Genomic DNA, 18,665 nt, shown 5'->3' on the forward strand with positions numbered 1-18,665 from the left:
GGTTAGGGTCAGGGTTGGGGTCAGGGTTAGGGTTAGGGTCTCCTTAGGGCAGGCTGACCACGTGTTTCTCCTCCTCAGGTATCCAGAATACCATCGAACAGGAGGAGAGCCAGAGCAAGACCTCCGCCGACCTGAGGATACGCAAGACGCAGGTAGGATTCCCACCGGAACGCTAACTCACAGTCTGATGGGAACAGAAGCTAAGGCACCGACGCCTTCCGGAACGTCCCCTACCTCTTCCCGAAACTGTGTCTTCATGAAGAGCCACCCCTGCTCCAGCCCACCTCCTGCTCACTTCCTGTTCCCCACGTGTCTGTTCTGTCCTCAGCACTCCACGCTCTCCCGGAAGTTTGTGGAGGTGATGTCGGAGTACAACACCACGCAGTCGGACTACCGGGAGCGCTGCAAGGGGCGCATCCAGAGGCAGCTGGAGATCAGTGAGTGGGGACGGGGTCTGGCCTCCTGAAGGGTCCCTGGGTCTGGCCTCCTGAGGGTCCCCGGGTCTGGCCTCCTGAGGGTCCCCGGGTCTGGCCTCCTGAAGGTCCTTGGGTCTGGCCTCCTGAGGGTCCCCGGGTCTGGCCTCCTGAAGGTCCCTGGGTCTGGCCTCCTGAGGGTCCCCGGGTCTGGCCTCCTGAAGGTCCCTGGGGTCTGGCCTCCTGAGGGTCCCCGGGTCTGGCCTCCTGAAGGTCCCTGAGTCTGGCCTCCTGAGGGTCCCCGGGTTACGGCTCGCTCTCTGTTAGCTAATGCACTGCTCAGGGCAGCTCCATTAGCCTCGACGATAATGAAACCACATCTGATAATGAAACAACATCTGATATGCAAATGTGCGCAGGCAGGCAGGCACGCACACTCGCGCACACTCACAGATATGCACACATAAACACACAGACACTGCAGAGAGACACACAGGGCTGCACACATAAAACACACACTGCACACACACAGGAATATTAATGGGGTAGTTCAGAGTTTTGGACATAGGGCCTGATTCCCAAGTTAGCCTTGGTGTTCTTTATCATTGGAGACCGTTTTCAACACAAAACCAACCTTGCGTTGCGTTGCATTTCGAGGGACTTGCTGTGTCTCAGCAGCAGTGTTATACTCCTGGTAGTAGGCTACGGCAGCGGCGGACTGATACCTAAGTTAAATTCCGCTGCTGCTGTGAAAGTAGTCCCTCAAAATGCGATGATTCATGCGATGCGAGGTTAGTTTTATTTCTAACATTATTCTTCAACACAGACATTTACATCTACAGTCTGGCGTTATAATTGATTTACCTCGGGTGTACTGTGGAGTGGGTCAGACTGTTTTATCAGCAGGCTAGCATTGCCCGTTGCCGTGCGCTAGCCTAGCACGAGCGAACTCTGCAACTAGAAGGACTGAATGATATGTGTTGAAAACTGTCTCCAATGATAAAGAACACCAAGGGCTAACTTGGCAATCAGGCCCTACCCCTTTATCGCTTTATTCTGATGTTTCCTCCAACACACCTACCGGTTCGTCTGGAGCAGTGTTGGCAGGTGTGTGTAGGTATAGGTGTGAGATGTGTGTTGGTGTGTGTGTTTCTGTTCTGCAGGCACACACAAACCCCTGGCTCACACTTTTCTAGGGCTCTTTGAAAGCTGGATTTGATTGGTTAGAGTCACAGGAGAGCCTGCCTGAATCAGCTCCCATCATGGGAGGTGACCAGGGAGGGCGTGCGTGCATGAGAGAGAGAGAGAGAGAGAGAGAGAGAGAGAGAGAGAGAGAGAGAGAGAGAGAGAGAGAGAGAGAGAGAGAGAGAGAGAGAGAGAGAGAGAGAGAGAGAGAGAGAGAGAGAGAGAGAGAGAGAGAGAGAGAGAGAGAGAGAGAGTTACAAGTAAGAAGGAACTGATGTGTTTGTTATTTAGTGGACTGTCAACTCACTCAAGTGTGTAGCATCATCGTTCCGGGACAGAGAGCGAGTGTGAGGTGAGAGAGAGTGAGAGGCTGGTGATGAGAGAGAGTGAGAGGCTGGTGAGAGAGAGTGAGAGGCTGGTGAGAGAGAATGAGAGGCTGGTGAGAGAGAGTGAGAGGCTGGTGAGAGAGAGTGAGAGGCTGGTGAGAGAGAGTGAGAGGCTGGTGAGAGAGAGTGAGAGGCTGGTGAGAGAGAGTGAGAGGCTGGTGAGAGAGAGTGAGAGGCTGGTGAGAGAGAGTGAGAGGCTGCTGAGAGAGAGTGAGAGGCTGGTGAGAGAGAGTGAGAGGCTGGTGAGAGAGAGTGAGAGGCTGGTGAGAGAGAGTGAGAGGCTGGTGAGAGAGAGTGAGAGGCTGGTGATGAGAGAGAGTGAGAGGCTGGTGAGAGAGAGAGTGAGAGGCTGGTGAGAGAGAGAGTGAGAGGCTGGTGAGAGAGAGAGTGAGAGGCTGGTGAGAGAGAGAGTGAGAGGCTGGTGAGAGAGAGTGAGAGGCTGGTGAGAGAGAGAGTGAGAGGCTGGTGAGAGAGTGTGAGGCTGGTGAGAGAGAGTGAGAGGCTGGTGAGAGAGAGTGAGAGGCTGGTGAGAGAGAGTGAGAGGCTGGTGAGTGAGAGAGTGTGAGGCTGGTGAGAGAGAGTGAGAGGCTGGTGAGTGAGAGAGTGTGAGGCTGGTGAGAGAGAGTGAGAGGCTGGTGAGAGAGAGAGTGAGAGGCTGGTGAGAGAGAGAGTGAGAGGCTGGAGAGAGAGAGTGAGAGGCTGGTGAGAGAGAGAGTGAGAGGCTGGAGAGAGTGTGAGCACCCCTGCTCTGAATATATTTGCATTCACAATGACCACCGGAGCACATTTGTACCGCTCGTTGTTTCCAGAGCGCTGGCATTTGGAGACCTTTCCCCGTGCCGGTGATTTAATGTCCTGGTTAATGGTCCAGGCGTTGGCGATGTGCCGGGTACGTGGTGGTGGTTTACCTTTGTTTCGTTCAACGCACGGCGCTACGAGGTCGATCCTGCGCCTGCTGATTAGAGCCACCTCATCCTAACAAGCACATCTCCAGAACACGTCAATAGGTCTCTTTATTCTGGTTTCACTTCAAGCGATTTATAAGATAATCGACCGATAAATCCCATTTTTCCCGAGCTGCTAGCAAAAGGTTTTCAAAGCTAAACAAATCAAAGGATGAGGTTGAGTGTCGAGTCGGTCCGTACACGCCGGTAACCACAGCGACCGTTTGTCAGTCGGGTTAGGCAGGGGTGGAGCGCCTTGCTCAAGGAGGCGTACATGGTCAGGCCATGGACATTGTGGAATCAAACCCGGAACCTTTCTGCGGGAGGTCAAACACCGCAGTGGGTCGAGCCTCGGGCCGCGGGTCACCTGACCTCAGCATCCGAGGGAAACGCTCGCGTTACCGGGACGTCGCTGGGTCTTTTTTTTTTTTCGGGTTCCGTACGATGTGTTCGGCTGAAACATCGAACAGGAACAGCCGAGCTCGCGACGCAGCGTCAGCGACGGAACAGCTACGAGCACACCGTGGGGGAGACGGGGCTGCTGGGCCCGCCATTCCATCTCTCACCGTTTAGGTCTCCATGGGTAACGGATGAGAGCCTCCCTCGGTGCCTGATGGGGGGGGGGGAGGGAGAGAGAGAGAGAGAGAGAGAGAGATGCAGAAACAGATGGAGAGAGAAACGGGGACACAGAGGGAACAAAGGATTGGCACAGGAAAGTGCTTTGGTTGGGTTTCCGCTTATTGTCGCTAACTAGCCTTTCATCTCAGTTATCTCTGATTAGATTCTCTCTCTCTCTCTCTCTTTCTCTCTCCCTCTCCCCTCCCCCCCTCTCTCTCTCTCTCTCCCCTCCCCCCCCTCTCTCTCTCTCTCTCTCTGTCTTTCTCTCTCTGTCTCTGTCTCTGTCTCTGTCTCTCTCTCTCTCTCTCTCTCTCTCTTTCACACTCACTCTCTCTTTCTCTCCAACCCCTTTGTCCATTGTATTTATCGATGCCCTTATCTGGGAGGGTCATGATGCCCCCTTCCTCCCCCCCCTACAGTTGGAGTCATGCTGATGAAGAGGTGTGGGAGGAGTTTAGCTTCCCTGGTGGCTGGGCGGGGCCTCCCTCATGTCCTCCTGGTTCTCGTCTCGCACTAATCATACCTGTTTGTGTGTGTGTGTGTGTGTGTGTGTGTGTGTGTGCGTTTTTGTGTTTGTGTGTGTGTGTTTGCGTGTGTGTGTGTGTGAGTTTTTGTGTTTGTGTGTGTGTGTGAGTTTTTGTGTTTGTGTGTGCATGTGCGTGTGCATGTGCGTGTGTGTGTGTGTGTGTGTGTGTCTTCCTTTAGCTGGAAGAAACACGACAAATGACGAGCTGGAGAGCATGTTGGAGAGCGACAACCCTGCCATCTTCACCTCGGGGGTAAGAGACGCACATCATGGACACACACACAGACACACAAACCTACTCACACAAACAAACCTGCACACGTGCATACATTCTCACACACACACGCCCACACACGCGCACCTTCCTTCACTGTCTTTATAACTTAAGTCTCTGTGTTGTCCCCCCTCCAGATCGTCATGGACAACATCACGCAGCAGGCTATGAATGAGATCGAGACGCGGCACACGGAGATCATCAAGCTGGAGAACAGCATCCGGGAGCTGCACGACATGTTCATGGACATGGCCATGCTGGTGGAGAGCCAGGTGAGGCCCCGCGCACGCACACACACACACATGGACACACAAAACACAGACACACACACGGACACACAGACACACACACGGGGACACATGCACACACACACACACACACACACGAGGACACATGCACACACACACGGACACACACACGGACACACGCGCACACACACACACATGGACACACACACACACAGACCCACACACGGACACACTCACACACGGACACACACACACGGACACACACACGGACACACACACGGACACACACGCAAACATACACAGGGACCGACGCACACACACGGATGCACAGGGACGCACACACACACAGACACACGGACACACACACAGACAAACACACACACACACACGGACACACACACACACAAACACGGACACACACACGGACACACTCACACACGGACACACACACGGATACAGACGCAAACGCACACAGGGACAGACGCACACACACACGTACGGACGCACGCGAACAAACAGACTCACACAAACACGGACGCACAAGGCAGTTTTGTGCGTTTGTTCGTAGTGAGTGATTCTAGAGATGGTTCAGTAATCTAGGACAGTTAGTGTGTGTGTGCATGTGTATTAATGCATGTCTTTTATTAATGAAATGCAATTAATCAAGATGAATACTTAATCTAAACTAATTCTCTCCCAATGAACCTCAAGTGCAGTCCTAATGTGGGTGTGTAGGTGCTCACGTTGTCCTCTCCAGAGCCCTTTGTCTCTTCCTCCTACTCTCTCCCTGCCCTTCTTTGGCTTTTTCTCTCACTTTGACTGAGACTCAAAGTGCTAAACAGGAACTCACAACCTCCTAAAGCGACAAAGGTAACTTTTGGTTAATTCCTCGTTTTGTTACGGCTTCTAAGCATTGCCCTGAATGGACGTCCTTCCAAACGTGATATATTGGTTTTAAAATACAAACATACGCTAATTGATTGGTAATTCAATGGATGTATTACCTTATGGACTCCATAAGATTCCATACCTTATGGAATCTTCGTAGTTAATTCCTACGATTGTTCGCTTTGCTGGCCTTCTGTGACAACGTCGAGGTCCGCTGAGAACGGGTGAACGTGTCACCTGACCTCAGGCGCTGTGAGCCGCTCAGTGCACTAACACAGCTGTGTCTGCAGGGGGCGCTGGTGGACAACATAGAGCACAGTGTGCAGGGGGCCACGGAGTACGTGGGCCAAGCCCACCACAACATCCTGCAGGCCAAGAAGACCCGGAAGACCAGCAAGAGGGTGAGGAGGAGGAGGAGGAGATCGCACCCTAACCACTCTGCTCTTCTTTCCCTCCTCCTGTCCTGTCTTTCCTCCTCCTTTTCCATCCTCTTCCCCCCCAATCGCTCCTACTGTCTGCCCCCCCCCCATCCCACCTGTTACCTGTCTGTCTGCTCCTCCCAACCCCCCACCCCACCTGTTACCTGTCTGTCTGCCCCCCCCCACCCCACCTGTTACCTGTCTGTCTGCCCCCCCCCACCCCACCTGTTACCTGTCTGTCTGCCCCCCCCCACCCCACCTGTTACCTGTCTGTCTGCCCCCCCCCATCCCACCTGTTACCTGTCTGTCTGTCTGCCCCCCCCCACCCCTCCTGTTACCTGTCTGTCTGCTTCGGCTCCTCCTCCTTCCTGTGTGCTCCCGCCCCCCCCCTCCCAGGGGGAGATGATCGACCGCGTAGAGTACAATGTGGAGCACTCGGTAGACTATGTGGAGCGCGCCGTGTCGGACACAAAGAAAGCCGTCAAGTACCAGAGCAAGGCCAGGAGGGTGAGTGGCCCCCCGTCGGCCCCCGGGGCCCCCAGTCCGGGTCTGTGTGTGGCCCCGAGGGCGAGGCCCAGTCTGTGAGCATGGCTTCTGTGTGCATCCCGGCGTGTCGTTCTGTCTGGTGTGGCATGCGTCTCCGGGGGGGTAGGGCTGGTCTGCGTCTCCGGGGGGGTAGGGCAGGTCTGCGTCTCCGGGGGGGTAGGGCAGGTCTGCGTCTCCGGGGGGGTAGGGCAGGTCTGCGTCTCCGGGGGGGTAGGGCAGGTCTGCGTCTCCGGAGGGGTCGGGCTGGTCTGCGACGAAAGCTTTGTTTATTGAAGAAGATGCCCCGCAAAAGTTAGCTTGGACGTCCTCCATCGATGCGCGTTCGTATGTTTCCTTGGATTTAGTAGCAGGCTGCACTGTGTCGGGCTGCTATGAGATCCCGATGCTTACGTAGCTGCCGCGGCTAAACCCCGCCCTGCCGTAAGGGTACTGTCGGCGGTGGAGACGCGAGCCGTAACTGAGCGGGGCTAAACCGCGCCCTCACTACGGGGCTGAGGCGGGCTGGGTCCGAAGCGTAGCCGCCGGTGGAAAAGGTGCAGTTTACATTCAGTGTGAGAGGAGGACATGTTGCTGAATGATTGAAGATCGGAGGGCAGGATTAGACTTTTGTTTTTCTACCCACAGGTAGGCCTATAGGTCAACGGACACGGGTTTAAAGTGTGATGCTCAGACCGGTTACAGCCTGCTGTGTCCACGATGCAAATGCGTTTGATCCTTTTCGCTGTCAACCTTTATAAGGTCTTTATTAGGGAACGTTCTGTCCAATATGATTAATGTAAAAAAATGTGCGTAGAAGAGAAGGATCCGTCCAAGAATAGGTGGACCGCATTTGGTGCGGTCAGACCGGCGGTGGGCAACGCTGAACGTACAAGCAGTGGATCCATCGGTCCGGAAAGATAAAGGACGGTGCTATTACAGCTGCTCTCTGAGGGGCGTTCGGCATCGGGTTCTTTCATTACCTGCTCCTCTTCAGCTCCCTCTCGGCACGATTCTCTCACCAAATTATAGTGCGGGCTATTTGTGTCCAGAGGCTTTTTTTCGAGGTACCTGTGTAGAGTTTTAATAATACCTTACGTTTGCGACATGGTTAAAGTTACTCGGTGGAACAACACTGCCCCCTCGTGGTTGATGTTGAAACTGCTGATGATCTGCCCCTCATCCTGTCTCGGTAGATACTATCATGAAAGCGGAACCAAATAAAATAATGTTCTTTATTTCCGTTCATTATGTCTTTATTTGATTCCGTACATCTTTCCTTCATTCCTGCCTTCCTTCCTTCCTTTACATTACATTACCATTCATGTAACATGAATATAACATTAATGTCACATGAGTGTAGCATTAATGTATCATGAATGTGACATTAATGACACATTTTCCCGCTCATGTCTCTGATGCAGAAGATGATCCTGATAGGCGTTTGTTTGGCCATATGTGTGGTGGTCCTGGTCATTTCCCTCGCGGCGGGGCTCTCGTAGGCCCCTCGAGGACCCAAAAGCACGGTCCAGGAGCCACATCACCACCGTGAGGCTCAGAAGGCCCAGGCCAGGACCCCCAGGGTCTCCTGCCTCGCGTCCCCCGTTCAAACACCGGGAGGTGCACTCAAGCTGTGGCACCGAAACAGTAATGGGCCCTACTCACCTAGCCGCCATCACGGTGCTAAACGGTAGCTGGTGGTAGGAGGGACCCAGCTAGTGCTTAGAACCAAGACAGAGCCGGGATGGCCGCTAGGGGTTAAGGTCCATGAAGGTCTTTTCTCAGAGTCCACCCCGGCTCAGACACTGGGGTTGCTATTAGCGACCGACTTGGAACCTGGGAGCACGGCAGCTCCGAAGCCAAGAGACACATCGATGCATGTGATTCTGGGTTTCTGTAGTCATGTCGTTTGACGCGCTTGTCTTGAACCAGCACTGCGTCTGCTGTTGGCTGTTCTGACAAAGTAGCTCTGACGTGAGTGTGCAGAGTAAGTGTCAGTGTAGGATCATCATGCTTAGGGGGGGGGGGGGGGGGGGGGGATTTATACTTCTGTCAAATTGTCTGGAGGAATGCGATGGGATTGTACGTCACCTCACTACCAAACCATACGGGGGACTGCGCACAGAGGCTCTGGGGCCTGGGGTCCCTCCAGAGCACGGCCCCCTCTCTAGGGCCTCTGGGCTGGGGTCCCTCCAGAGCACGGCCCCCTCTCTAGGGCCTCTGGGCTGGGGTCCCTCCAGAGCACGGCCCCCTCTCTAGGGCCTCTGGGCTGGGGTCCCTCCAGAGCCCGGCCCCCTCTCTAGGGCCTCTGGGCTGGGGTCCCTCCAGAGCCCGGCCCCCTCTCTAGGGCCTCACAGACCCGACCCCACCAGGGGCCGTGGACCAGGAGCACACAGAGCCAGGTCGAGTTCGGAGGCCCTGCAGATTGTCAACCTTTTGGAGCCACCGATCTGTTTGTCACGCCATTTCAGAGCCACATAAAGAGAATGGCGGCCCCTCTGCCCGTCACAGACCGGACGGGGGTCCCGGTCACGGCCGTCTGCATGGTGTTCTCGTGATGCATGTTGTGGGCAGTCCATTTGCAAAGCTCTGCATGCTCACTGCATGATGCAATTCAGTAACATAGGAAGCCAGGGAACCGGAAACAGGAAGCCACGGAAACAGGAAACAGGAAACAGGAAGCCACACAAATACTAAGAGAACAATTCAGTAGAAGCGATTATTTGTTTCAATCCAGCGTTGACATTCACAGCTTTAAAAAATATTTGAATTGCCTTTATTGTGTTCAATTTTAAAATACAATCAAAGCATTAAAAGTAATTTGTTTCACTGCATGAAAATGACTAAAGACAGTTAATATAATTATTTTGTATTCCCTATAATACCCCCATTTACCTTCCAATAAGGAGCCTGGTTAACCGACTTACAATTATCCTCGCCAATGTATATATTTTTATGGGTACTAATATCAAATAGGATATAATTATACCGCAGTGGCTGCATTGTGCATGATATGGTGTTCCATGCTGTAACATACGTTTCCAACTACTAATGTGTGGATTTCTCTTTTCTCTCCCAACCCGCTGCCCTTGATGACGTGTTTTAACCAAATCGTAACAATCGTGCAGAAGAAAATCATGATTATCATCTGCTGTGTGGTGCTGGGAATAGTGATAGCCTCTGTGGTCGGGGGCACGCTGGCCTGAACCGACAACTCTGCCTTCCCGGCCTGCCTCCTGTGCACACACACACGCGCGCACACACACACACACACACACACACACACACACACACACACACACACACACACACACACACACACACACACACACACACACACACACACACACACACACACACACACACACACACACACACACACACACACACACACACACACACACACACACAAAACAACACCAACATCCCACACTCACTCACTCACTCATTTGCAAAAAAAGGCCAAACATCCACTCTTGAGTTGCGTGCTTTCTGGCTGAGTTCTGTGATCAGAAGGTGGCAGATAGACAGCCCCACCGCGGCCTCCCAGCGGACCTGCTCCTGCATGCCTTTCTCTTTGGTAAATGTTGGTGCTGCAAAATGTTTAATCGGAGTGTTGAGTGTTGTCAAAAGATGTGAAGGTGTTTCTAAAAGTGGATCCTTCGAGGGAAAAATAAAGAACAAAATGTTGTTCAAATTGACCATCCCATCACCTGACTTCCAAGCGGGCCGTTAGGGGGTCTACTTTGGGTTGCCGAGGACAGGCAGTTGTTAACCCTCAGTGTTTGATTAACCAGGTTGAATTATAAACATCCACTCAGTTCTGGGTCTACTTACCGCATCGCAGAAGTTTCCTCTCTCCGTTGTCCTCCCTGCTGAATCCCTGCATGGTTAAGTGGTGTAATGTATCCACATGTAGGATGGGTTATGGATCTGCTGCGGGACGCTACTGACCACGCTGCCAAACCTCCCTTCCTGAGTGAGGTAGTCACTTAACGTGTTGCCCATTTGGCCTTACCAGCTAAAACCGCATCAGAGTGATTCTCGGATGTCGAATGTGTGAGTCAACGTATACGTGTGCGAGTGTGCGAGTGTGACATTGTGCGCGTGTGCTTGTGTGTGTTCATTGGTATGTGTTTGGCTGTTGCGTGTGGTTGTGACTAGCCGTCGCGGTCTGTTCTGTTCAACATGAACGTTCCTTCACAGATATGAAGCTCAGTAACCTTGCCGACACGTTCAAAAGAAATAGGAAAATATGTTAAATAGCCTATCTTTAGTTTAGCTACAAAAGTTGTAATGATCATATGCACATTATCATGGGGACGTGTGTCCATCCTCTGTTCTTATTTATTCTGGTGTTTTTTTTTATTATTGTTGAATGAGCTCACTCATTGCATCAACACACTCAGCCAATTGTCAGCATGAGGTCTAGTTGGTGGCTGTAAAAGGCTCAGATATCAGTTATCACAATCTGGCGACAGTGAAACTACTAAGACATGTTACCGTGATGCCTACTCAACGTGTGGCCTTTGTGCTGTGATGGTTTGGTTTTATTTGTTTACTTCTAATGTATATTTATGTTGTACTATTTTTTTAATAAAGTTTGTCTCAAAAAGAACCACAGATTTTGTGTAACTCTCCATTTAATTATTATACATAAACATAACGACTGTTATGAAATGGATCAAAGCACATCATGTAAAGTATGATGCTACGCAGGGACGCGGAAGTGGGGGTGATTAGGGGTGCTGCAGCACCCCCTCCCCCTGGTGGCCCCTGGCTGTAACTGCAAGTGAAAACGTTTTCTGAACAAATCAATTCTTTTTTTTTTTTGCATAATTTTATCATACAACATGATTTTTCATTAAATTATTGACGTCCCCCCTTTATGATATTTATCATATTATCATTTCATTTTATTTAGAACATTGTCTGTGTAGGCTGACGTAGGCTATGACGCACAACGCAGAACTGTCCACAGCTGAATATGGTACTATGCTGATTTTACATAAGCATGTTGGTGTACAACATCTGTTGAAGTGAACATTCTAAAACTGGTGTAAAATGTTGCCGCCATATTAATAGACACGTTGAATGTTATCGCTTTGATTCTGGCATCCCGCACGTAAACTGGTTGGCAAAAAAAGAGCAAAGACGGACGGTTCACTTGACGGAGAAACCGTCACTTTCCTCATATCAGACAACTCGTAACTTTGGAGGAAAATGAAGGCTTTCTTTTATTGTCCCTTTCCTTTGTAAACCTTTAGAAATAACCTCCTGAATCCTTGTTATAACGCTGTGTATAATCCCGGACCGCAACAGCCTGTCGGCACGTTGTTAGTGTGTGAAATTCAGCACAGTATCAGCCGAGTTGACTCTAATTTCCACATTGTTTACTTGCTAACGTTTGTGAATAACTGGCTAGTTGGCAGAACACTTTTTACACACCAGTAGAGTGTTTATCAGAGCGGGGCCCTGAATGTGACGTCACCCGTCATCTCGTCTCTGTAAACAATGGATGTTGCGCAGCAATTATTATGACGTCATTATATAGACTCTCTCTCAGCACCCCCCCCCCCTCGGACTGACTTCCCGCGTCCCTGGTGTTACCCCCTATGTTTTATTCGACACATTTCGAGTGTTACCCCTTATGGGCTTTTCATGACGACAGATAAAAAACGACAGTGTTACCCTTTACGTTTCATTTGATAAAAACGACAGTGTTACCCCTTATATTTTATTTGACAAGGACAAATCTTTTTTTTTTTTTTTTAATATGTCTTTATTCATGACGACCAATAAAATACGACAGTGTTACCCCTTATATTTTATTTGACAAAGACAACAGAGTTACCCCCTATGTTTTTTTTCATGACGACCAATAAAAAACAACAGTGTTACCCCTTATGTTTTTATTCATGACGACTAATAAAAAAACAACACTGTTAACCCTTATGTTTTTATTCATGACGACCAATAAAAAAACAACAGTGTTACCTCTTATGTTTTTTTTCATGATGACCAATAAAAAACAACAGTGTTACCCCTTATGGTTTTTTTCATGACGACCAAAGAAAAACGACAGTGTCACCCCTCATGTTTCGTTTGATAAAAACGACAGTGTTACACCTCATGTTTCATTTGATAAATATCGACAGCGTTACCCCTTATGTTTATTTCATGACAATACACAATAATCAATGATCAATAAAGAGGATGTACATGACATTAAAATGTATGTGTGTATTTCTATTATTTCCCTTATGTTTATTTTCATGACGACCAATAAAAAACGACAGTGTTACCCCTTATATTTTATTTGACAAAGACAACAGTGTTACCCTTTATGTTTTTTTTCATGACGACCAATAAAAAACAACAGTGTTACCCCTTATGTTTTTTTTCATGACGACCAATAAAAAACAACAGTGTTACCCCTTATCTTTTTTTTCATGACGACCAATAAAAAACAACAGTGTTACCCCCTATGTTTTATTTGATAAATATCGAAAGTGTTACCCCTTATGTTTATTTCATGACGGCCGATAAAAAACGACCGAGTTACCCCTCATGGTTTTTCCATGTTGACCAATAAAAAACAACAGTGGTACCCCTGTTGACGTTTTTGCGGGGATCCGAACCTGAGCTGTTGAGTGTCCTGAGTGTTAACCTCCGAACTTATCAATTCACCATCAAGACACAGAATAAAGTCAACACAATGGTTATAATTGACTTTGTAATTTGCATGAAATAGAGATATGAGTCTTCCAACAGATGACATGAACCGGACTTGAACCCCGGTCTCCAGGGGGTTGGCTCACAGCTCTCTCCACTTCCCTCTGAGATTTTTTTTTTTTAATTGTCTGTGGTTATATATGACATGTTATATATGATGTGCAATAGACATGTTAGCGTTACGTTTAAAATTAAATATATTGTGTTTTTCACAGAAATTGAGCCTTGGTCTCCAGTGGGTTAGGCAGAGTGCACTCCACTGCACCACTGAGGCGATGACAATACACAATAATCAATCATCAATAAAGAGGATATACATGACATTAAAATGTATGTGTGTATTTTCATTATTTCACTTATGTTTTTTTTCATGACGACCAATAAAAAACGACAGTGTTACCCCTTATGGTTTTTTCATAACGACTGATAAAAAACGACAGTGTTATCCCTTATATTTTATTTGACAAAGCTAACAGTGTTACCCCTTACGTATTTTGTCATGAAGACCAATAAAAAACAACAGTGTTACCCCTTATGCTTTTTTTCATGACGACCAATAAAAAACAACAGTGTTACCCCTGATGTTTTTTTTCATGACGACCAATAAAAAACAACAGTGTTACCCCTGATGTTTTTTTTCATGCCGACCAATAAAAAACAACAGTGTAAACCCTTATGTTTTTTTTCATGACGACCAATAAAAAACAACAGTGTTACCCCTGATGTTTTTTTTCATGCCGACCAATAAAAAACAACAGTGTTACCCCTTATGCTTTTTTTCATGACGACCAATAAAGAACAACAGTGTTACCCCTTCGGGTTTTTTTCATGACGCCCAAAGAAAAATGCCAGTGTTACCCCTCATGTTCCATTTGATAAAAACGACAGTGTTACCCCTTGTGTTTTTTTTCATGACGACAAAAGAAAAACAACAGTGTTACCCCCTATGTTTTATTTGATAAATATCAACAGTGTTACCCCTTATGTTTTTTTTCATGATGACCAATAAAAAACAACAGTGTTACCCCTTATGGTTTTTTTCATGACGACCAAAGAAAAACGACAGTGTCACCCCTCATGTTTCATTTGATAAAAACGACAGTGTTACCCCTCATGTTTCATTTGATAAAAACGACAGTGTTACCCCTTGAGTTTTTTTTTCATGACGACCAAAGAAAAACAACAGTGTTACCCCCTATTTTTTATTTGATAAATATCGACAGCGTTACCCCTTATGTTTATTTCATGACAATACACAATAATCAATAAAGAGGATTTACATGACATTAAAATGTATGTGTGTATTTCTATTATTTCCCTTATGTTTTTTTTCATGACGACCAATAAAAAACGACAGTGTTACCCCTTATATTTTATTTGACAAAGACAACAGTGTTACCCTTTATGCTTTTTTTCATGACGACCAATAAAAAACAACAGTGTTACCCCTTATGTTTTTTTTCATGACGACCAATAAAAAACAACAGTGTTACCCCTTATGTTTTTTTCATGACGACCAATAGAAAACAACAGTGTTACCCCTTATGTTTTTTTTCATGACGACCAATAAAAAACAACAGTGTTACCCCTTATGTTTTTTTTCATGACGACCAATAAAAAACAACAGTGTTACCCCCTATGTTTTATTTAATAAATATCGAAAGTGTTACCCCTTATGTTTATTTCATGACGGCCGATAAAAAACGACCGAGTTACCCCTCATGTTTTTTCCATGTTGACCAATAAAAAACAACAGTGGTACCCCTGTCAACGTTTTTGCGGGGATCCGAACCTGAGCTGTTTAGAGTGTTAACCTCCGAACTTATCAATTGACCATCAAGACACAGAATAAAGTCAACACAATGGTTATAATTGACTTTGTAATTCGCATGAAATAGAGATACGAGTCTTCTTACAGATGACATCAACCGGACTTGAACCCCGGTCTCCAGGGGGTTGGCTCACAGCTCTCTCCACTTCCCACTGAGATTTGTAAATTAAAAATGTCTGTGGTTATATATGACATGTTATATATGATGTGCAATAGACATGATAGCATTACGGTTAAAATTAAAGATATTGTGTTTTCCACAGAAATTGAGCCGCGGTCTCCAGTGGGTTAGGCAGAGTGCACTCCACTGCACCACTGAGGCGATGACAATACACAATAATCAATCATCAATAAAGAGGATATACATGGCATTAAAATGTATGTGTGTATTTCTATTATTTCCCTTATGTTTTTTTTCATGACGACCAATAAAAAACGACAGTGTTACCCCTTATGGCTTTTTCATGACGACTGATAAAAAACGACTGTGTTATCCCTTATATTTTATTTGACAAAGCTAACAGTGTTACCCTTATGTTTTTTTTCATGACGACCAATAAAAAACAACAGTGTTACCCCTGATGTTTTTTTTCATGCCGACCAATAAAAAACAACAGTGTTACCCCTTATGTTTTTTTTCATGATGACCAATAAAAAACAACAGTGTTACCCCTTATGGTTTTTTTCATGACGACCAAAGAAAAACGACAGTGTCACCCCTCATGTTTCATTTGATAAAAACGACAGTGTTACCCCTCATGTTTCATTTGATAAAAACGACAGTGTTACCCCTTGAGGTTTTTTTTCATGACGACCAAAGAAAAACAACAGTGTTACCCCCTATTTTTTATTTGATAAATATCGACAGCGTTACCCCTTATGTTTATTTCATGACAATACACAATAATCAATAAAGAGGATTTACATGACATTAAAATGTATGTGTGTATTTCTATTATTTCCCTTATGTTTTTTTTCATGACGACCAATAAAAAACGACAGTGTTACCCCTTATATTTTATTTGACAAAGACAACAGTGTTACCCTTTATGCTTTTTTTCATGACGACCAATAAAAAACAACAGTGTTACCCCTTATGTTTTTTTTCATGACGACCAATAAAAAACAACAGTGTTACCCCTTATGTTTTTTTCATGACGACCAATAGAAAACAACAGTGTTACCCCTTATGTTTTTTTTCATGACGACCAATAAAAAACAACAGTGTTACCCCTTATGTTTTTTTTCATGACGACCAATAAAAAACAACAGTGTTACCCCCTATGTTTTATTTAATAAATATCGAAAGTGTTACCCCTTATGTTTATTTCATGACGGCCGATAAAAAACGACCGAGTTACCCCTCATGTTTTTTCCATGTTGACCAATAAAAAACAACAGTGGTACCCCTGTCAACGTTTTTGCGGGGATCCGAACCTGTGCTGTTTAGAGTGTTAACCTCCGAATTTATCAATTGACCATCAAGACACAGAATAAAGTCAACACAATGGTTATAATTGACTTTGTAATTCGCATGAAATAGAGATACGAGTCTTCTTACAGATGACATCAACCGGACTTGAACCCCGGTCTCCAGGGGGTTGGCTCACAGCTCTCTCCACTTCCCACTGAGATTTGTAAATTAAAAATGTCTGTGGTTATATATGACATGTTATATATGATGTGCAATAGACATGATAGCATTACGGTTAAAATTAAAGATATTATGTTTTCCACAGAAATTGAGCCGCGGTCTCCAGTGGGTTAGGCAGAGTGCACTCCACTGCACCACTGAGGCGATGACAATACACAATAATCAATCATCAATAAAGAGGATATACATGGCATTAAAATGTATGTGTGTATTTCTATTATTTCCCTTATGTTTTTTTTCATGACGACCAATAAAAAACGACAGTGTTACCCCTTATGGCTTTTTCATGACGACTGATAAAAAACGACTGTGTTATCCCTTATATTTTATTTGACAAAGCTAACAGTGTTACCCTTATGTTTTTTTTCATGACGACCAATAAAAAACAACAGTGTTACCCCTGATGTTTTTTTTCATGCCGACCAATAAAAAACAACAGTGTTACCCCTTATGTTTTTTTTCATGATGACCAATAAAAAACAACAGTTTTACCCCTGATGTTTTTTTTCATGCCGACCAATAAAAAACAACAGTGTTACCCCTTATATTTTATTTGACAAAGACAACAGTGTTACCCTTTATGCTTTTTTTCATGACGACCAATAAAAAACAACAGTGTTACCCCTTATGTTTTTTTTCATGACGACCAATAAAAAACAACAGTGTTACCCCTTATGTTTTTTTCATGACGACCAATAGAAAACAACAGTGTTACCCCTTATGTTTTTTTTCATGACGACCAATAAAAAACAACAGTGTTACCCCTTATGTTTTTTTTCATGACGACCAATAAAAAACAACAGTGTTACCCCCTATGTTTTATTTAATAAATATCGAAAGTGTTACCCCTTATGTTTATTTCATGACGGCCGATAAAAAACGACCGAGTTACCCCTCATGTTTTTTCCATGTTGACCAATAAAAAATAACAGTGGTACCCCCGTCAACGTTTTTGCGGGGATCCGAACCTGAGAACTTATCAATTGACCATCAAGACACCGAATAAAGTCAACACAATGGTTATAATTGACTATGTAATTCGAAGAGTCTTCCAACAGATGACATCAACCGGACTTGAACCCCGGTCTCCAGGGGGTTGGCTCACAGCTCTCTCCACTTCCCACTGAGATTTGTAATTTAAAAATGTCTGTGGTTATATATGACATGTTATATATGATGTGCAATAGACATGATAGCATTAAGTTTAAAATTAAAGATATTGTGTTTTCCACAGAATTTGAGCCGCGGTCTCCAGTGGGTTAGGCAGAGTGCACTCCACTGCACCACTGAGGCGATGACAATACACAATAATCAATCATCAATAAAGAGGATATACATGACATTAAAATGTATGTGTGTATTTCTATCATTTCCCTTATGTTTTTTTTCATGACGACCAATAAAAAACGACAGTGTTACCCCTTATGGTTTTTTCATGACGACTGATAAAAAACGACAGTGTTATCCCTTATATTTTATTTGACAAAGCTAACAGTGTTACCCCTTATGCTTTTTTTCATGACGACCAATAAAAAACAACAGTGTTATCCCTTATATTTTATTTGACAAAGCTAACAGTGTTACCCTTATGTTTTTTTTCATGACGACCAATAAAAAACAACAGTGTTACCCCTGATGTTTTTTTTCATGCCGACCAATAAAAAACAACAGTGTTAACCCTTATGTTTTTTTTCATGACGACCAATAAAAAACAACAGTGTTACCCCTGATGCTTTTTCTCATGACGACCAATAAAAAACAACAGTGTTACCCCTTGTGTTTTTTTTCATGACGACAAAAGAAAAACAACAGTGTTACCCCCTATGTTTTATTTGATAAATATCGACAGTGTTACCCCTTATGTTTATTTCATGACGACCAATAAAAAACAAGGTGTTACCCCTTATGTTTTTTTTCATGACGATCAATAAAAAACAACAGTGTTACCCAGGGACGCGGGAAGTGGGGGTGCTTAGGGTGATGGAGCACCCCCTCCCCCTGGTGGCCCCTGGCTGTAACTGC

At 45.8% G+C, this 18,665-nt stretch overlaps 1 protein-coding gene and 1 long non-coding RNA gene across 5 annotated transcripts; both read left to right on the plus strand.

The window, feature by feature from the left end:
- The first annotated feature begins 7 nt into the window (after positions 1-7).
- LOC132474192 (syntaxin-1A-like) lies at positions 8-14,071 on the plus strand. Of its 3 annotated transcripts, none has more exons than XM_060074736.1 (6): positions 8-152; positions 329-437; positions 4,252-4,325; positions 4,484-4,618; positions 6,298-6,408; positions 9,552-14,071. In XM_060074736.1, the coding sequence occupies exons 2-6, from the start codon at positions 362-364 to the stop codon at positions 9,627-9,629; spliced, it is 474 nt and encodes a 157-aa protein (XP_059930719.1). In that variant the 5' UTR covers positions 8-152; positions 329-361; the 3' UTR covers positions 9,630-14,071. The 3 variants fall into 3 exon arrangements, with proteins under 3 accessions (XP_059930719.1, XP_059930718.1, XP_059930720.1); XM_060074735.1 differs by lacking the exon at positions 6,298-6,408 and adding an exon at positions 5,773-5,883 and having other exon boundaries at positions 7,848-13,027; XM_060074737.1 differs by lacking the exon at positions 9,552-14,071 and adding an exon at positions 6,662-7,661 and having other exon boundaries at positions 6,298-6,526.
- On the plus strand, positions 448-1,841 carry LOC132474194 (uncharacterized). 2 transcript variants are annotated; one of them, XR_009529616.1, is made up of 3 exons: positions 454-646; positions 696-1,555; positions 1,623-1,841. It is a non-coding gene; the product is annotated as an uncharacterized LOC132474194 (long non-coding RNA). The 2 variants fall into 2 exon arrangements; XR_009529615.1 differs by having other exon boundaries at positions 448-1,555.
- Positions 14,072-18,665: the final 4,594 nt, after the last annotated feature.

Source organism: Gadus macrocephalus, chromosome 16, assembly GCF_031168955.1.
Source record: "Gadus macrocephalus chromosome 16, ASM3116895v1".
In the NCBI taxonomy this organism is placed as follows: domain Eukaryota; kingdom Metazoa; phylum Chordata; class Actinopteri; order Gadiformes; family Gadidae; genus Gadus; species Gadus macrocephalus.